Below are 5000 nucleotides of genomic sequence, written 5' to 3'. Positions count from 1 at the left end.
AGAAATGGGATTAATCATCAAATCCTTTTAGTAGTGACTCCCAGACTGTGGGCCGTGGCCCACTAGTGGGCCGTGGAGGTACTGCAGGTGGGCCGCGAGTGGTCTGCCAACACTCTCGATTTTCACGGGCAATCAGCAGGCTGTAGCAGGGTTATTTTAAAGCTACCTGTTATCAGAAGAAAGTAGAAGACCTAAGGCATCTGTTGGTACCAAGCATAATAAGCTAGCTTGTCAGGAAGGGGGTTAAATAACGCTCCAAACATAGGTTAAATGTTGGCGAGGTAAAACTATTTCAAAGGGGTCCCTTGACCCCTTTTTTCATGGAAAAAGCTCCATGAAAAAGTTGCCTTCACTCTTATTCAAATTATCAAATTAACTATAACTGAAAGCAAAAATAATTCACTCACTGAGCCTCCCCTCAAACTGTCTGAGCCCCGCTGGGGGAGGAGGCACACCTCCCACTTTGGAATCCTCTGAACTGGAGTGTTCTAAGTGCCTTTTAAACATGTTATCTGGATCATGTCAGGCTAGACAGAGCAGGATATTTTCAGGTTTTGCCTTTCTAAACATGAGGGGTCTAGCATGTAGGCCTATCGAAAAAAAAGAAATGTGATAGGAAACAGCTTTAGCGAATTTGTAACCAAACCAGGGATTCCACTAGCATTTTTTCTGGCCGGCCAATTGAGTCGCAACATTCCAGAATTCCGGCCTTATAGAATAATTACCAGCCCAGTCAAAATGTAGCCTATTGAAAAAAGATAGATGTAGCCTGATCATTTCATGAATACATAACACATTATTGTATAATTCTTAGCAAACGAAATCTAAATTTTAAATCATTTTTTGATTTCCAAATAATTTTCTAACTATTCACTGCGGTGCGGTCTGCGCAAAGGGAGGACCGCTCCTTATTTAATTAATTAATTTGGTTCGGGTTTGCAGACCCATTAAGATTAAACAATAAAACACAAAAAACAAAAGCTATTATCCAACAAATGTATTTTATTATAGTGAATGAACTCGTCACACACTTTGTGAACTGAGTTTGTCATATATTCCCGTTTAATTAAGCCTAAAGAATACTGGCGGGCCTACATTAAATGTCTCTTTGCATCGAAGAACATGAAATTAAATAACTTGAAAGATAATCTAAATTAAGAAGTTGCCTACCTGCAACAAGCCAGAGATGAGACCTGCAGTCAGTCAAACTTTATAGCCTATATATTTTCTGAAGCGGTCTATATTGACACGATGATGAGGGACTGCAGCTGGTTGACACGCGGGCATCCAACTCGCTTTCAGAACGGACTTATAGCCTACTTCACAACATGAGAATATTTGCTTTACTTTCAACTGAAGGGCAAAAGGTAAGAATATTGTGTTACCTGTAGCCTACATCTGAGAACTAAATCCCTTGTTGCGTGTTGTGAGCTTTGAGACGATGCTCCATAAAGTGTTCAGACAAATAAATGAAAGCTGCCCATTAAATACTCCATGGCAAATCAATTGAGGTTCTAGTAGGTTATTTATGCTGAAATGATGTTGCGGCTAAATTAACGGACATAATAATAAGCTTTACAACCTGCAGAGGACTTCTCTGTCCTGCGAGAATTCTCGCAATACGCTTGCGGCAGTTTCTTCATGATCAGCGCTCCGCATGTGCAAAGCAAACTTGCGATTTTTATCAGCAGCACTTGAGGAAACCGTGAGTTTGCTCGTTGATATAAGCGATTGCCCGAACGATTCATTAATTAATAAACTAGTGAACGTGAAGTGAGTCACGAAGAGCCACACCTGCCCACTACAGATATGCGGATAATGACCTGCCACTGTTAAACATGAGCCACGATTGCGTGGAAGCGGATCTTATACCGGTGGTCGAGGTAGATAAGATACGGAGTCGCGGGAGTGCGCATAGGCCGGCTAATTGTTGTTTAACATGCAGGCCAACCGGCTAGGAGCAGGTTATAATACGGATTCCACTGCATGTTAAGAAGTGGCTCGAGTGTTCAGGCTCAAATCAGACGAGAGTAGAGTAGTTTAGTACTGCAGACTAGGTTGTAGATTAGCTAGACTCCTTGTGTGCTAGTTAGTTCAGGTTAATGGTTAGAGAGTAGTCAGATTGTCTGAGCTGCTGCTCATTTGGCCTGGCTGCTCTGCTGCTGGTTCCAGTGTGCCACTGCAGCAGGATGGCCGGGCGGATTGAGTAGCTGCTGTATATTCTATCTGTTCTGCTCTCCTCTTCCCCCCTTCCCCTGCTCCCCCCACCTTCTCCCTTTTCCTGCTCTTTCCTCCCCCACATTCCCTGTTCCCCCCCCACCTCCCCCCTTTCCTCGCTCGCTCCTCCCCCACATCCCCCCGCTTTCCCTCCCCATCTCCCCCTTTCCCTGCTCTCCTCCTCCCCCATATCACCCCGCTCACCCTCCCCACCTCCTCCCCTTCCCTGCTCTCTCCTCTGCCACATCCCCCTCTCCCTCCCCTGCTCCCTCCCCACCTCCTCCCTTTCCCTGTTCTCTCCTCCCTCACATTTCCATCCCCCTTTCTCCCTCTCCCTCTCTTTCTGTCTCTCTATCATATGATTGTTCAATCATGTTGTTATTATTACTACTGTAATTGTTATTGGCTGAGTTTCCCAACAAAGAAGCTTCTTAAGAGTTAAGAAGCTTCTTAAGGAGTTAAGAAGGCTCCAAAGAAGTGTTTCCCAAACGCCTTCTTAACAGAAGAGAAAAAAAAAAAAAAATAGAAGGCTCTTAAGAAGCATCTTAACTGGAGCTGTCCACCATCTCGATGTGAGAGGTCCTCTGCGGCCCACTTGATGGCACTCTGAGCCCACCAGTGGGCCACGACCCAGTGGTTGAGAAACACTGTTGTAGAATAACCTAATCGTGGTCATGTTAAACAAGAACTTCTTCTATTAAACATTATTTATTTCGGACATGGACTGCAGTTCAAATTGCTTTATATACACAGCAAAATTGCGAGAAACACTACAGAATTTAAGCGACCTTGGGTTCTGTGAAAGGTGCTATATAAATCCACAACATTACAAAAGGAATCCATTCTGATTAGAGCAATATAGCCTATGGTAAAACATTTAAAACACAAGTAACCATACATAGAGGGGAGATTTTCAAGTGTTCCCCAATTTTAAACACTAAAGGGTGCATGAAAGAAAGGAAAAAGGGAAAAACACAAGAGGAACAGTGGACACAAGTATCTCCTTTTGCCGGACGCGGCTGGATGTGCCAGTGTTTTGTCATTAAGAAGGTGTTAAGAATGCCCCAGACCCTTCTTACAAAACCTTCTTAACGAAAGATCATCTTAGCGCTAAGAAGCTTTTGGGAAACGCAGCCTTCTTAACGGAAGATAATTGGAAGATAATTTTAGGCTAAGAAGCAATCGGGAAACACGTTGGCTTCGTTGGCTTCTTACGGGAGCCTTAAGAAGGGTCAAAGAAGCTTCTTAGCGCTAAGAAGCTTTTGGGAAACGCATGCCTTCGTAAAGAAGCAATTGGGAAACGCGTTTGCTTCTTAAGGGGGGCCTTAAGAAGGGTTAAATTAGCTTCTTAGCGCAAAGAAGCTTTTGGGAAACCCAGCCATTGTTGTGTCAGCTAGATTTAGCTAGACATATTCTCTGTGAAGTCCTCTGAGACATGCTTGTGAATTAGGGCTATACAAATACACTTGACTTGACTTGACCTCTCAGCTCAATTGATCTGAATGGAAATTGGTTCATTAGGTACCCACAAGTCTCCCCTTTAGAGATAAGGTAGCATTTTTCACAGCCTAGCATTAATAACTTGTGGATCGATTTCTTCTGTTGTTGCTCATCACATTTTGTCTCAACAAATGTGTTATGCATGCAAATACTTCTGATGAGTAAGTGGGGAGGAAATGTTTTTGTATGTGGATGGATTATTAATTTCCCTTATGCCCAAATTCACATGATCTGTTAATGAAATAAAAAATATATAATATAAAAAAACATATATGGAAATATATCAGTCTGGTGTGTTGATCAGAGTTGTGATTAAAGGGTTGGGTGGGCCCAGGAAGATTTTCACATTTCAAAGTGGGCCGCGGCATTGTTTCGTTTGGGAAGCCCTGCTTTAAAGTTTTGGAAGTCACAGAATTTTGTTGTCTAATGAAATTATTTGTAAGTTACAATAATCTTCTGTGGATAACTTTCCATAATGAGCAAGTTTATTGTCTATAGCTATTGAACTAACGTATCTTATATTTGTCTATCAACACATACATTCATTCACTTCATGTTCACATGGCAACGTGAATTTTGATTTGAGTGCTTTTTCTATTTTATTTACAAATATTTTTTCACAGAAAATGTATTATTTTTATTTATCATATAGCTTCCATGTAATCCAATATAAAGAGGTGTGTCCTATAATTGATCACCGCCTCTCATTACATGGCAATTCTATTATGGATCCTTGAAAAGTCATGGAAAGGTTTTGATGATGTTGATGTTGTTTCCTGTAGAGCTGGGTAAGGATGAGGAAGGTGAAACGTTTGACCCCAGTAAGCTGGATCCAGACAGATGTGAGAGCTGCTATGGAGCCGAGACTGACGACCTGAAGTAAGGAACACACACACACACACACGCACACACACACACACACACACACACACACACACATACACACACACACACACACACACACACACACACACACACACACACACACACACACACACACAAGCAGTTCCATGAAAGTAAAAATCAAGATGGTTGAATTGCACTCCACAGTCAGTCCTGTGTATGGACCTGCTTTTGTGTGTGTGTGTGTGTGTGCGTGCGTGTGTGCGCGTGCGTGTGTGTGTGTGCGTGCGTGCGTGCGTGTGTGTGTGTGCGTGTGCGTGCGTGCGCGTGTGTGTGTGCGCGTGCGTGCGCGTGTGTAGGTGCTGTAACAGCTGTGAGGACGTGCGGGAGGCGTACCGGAGGCGGGGCTGGGCCTTTAAGAACGCAGACACCATCGAGCA

At 43.2% G+C, this 5000-nt stretch overlaps 1 protein-coding gene across 1 annotated transcript in view; it reads left to right on the top strand.

Annotated features, from left to right (window-relative positions):
- The window catches only part of LOC310772213 (endoplasmic reticulum-Golgi intermediate compartment protein 3-like), a gene marked incomplete at both ends in the record, with an annotated part of 6864 nt that extends 1869 nt beyond the window's left edge, over positions 1-4995 (top strand). Inside the window, 2 exons of the mRNA XM_083664642.1 lie at positions 4500-4596; positions 4920-4995. Of these exons, the coding sequence (XP_083520768.1) occupies positions 4500-4596; positions 4920-4995 (173 nt within the window). The remainder of the gene's footprint in view (positions 1-4499; positions 4597-4919) is intronic.
- Positions 4996-5000: the final 5 nt, after the last annotated feature.

The sequence above is a fragment of the Poromitra crassiceps genome (assembly GCF_964638095.1).
Source record: "Poromitra crassiceps genome assembly, contig: HAP1_SCAFFOLD_2371, whole genome shotgun sequence".
In the NCBI taxonomy this organism is placed as follows: domain Eukaryota; kingdom Metazoa; phylum Chordata; class Actinopteri; order Beryciformes; family Melamphaidae; genus Poromitra; species Poromitra crassiceps.
The sequence above is the reverse complement of the archived record's forward strand: the minus strand, read 5'-3'. Positions and strand labels throughout refer to the sequence as shown.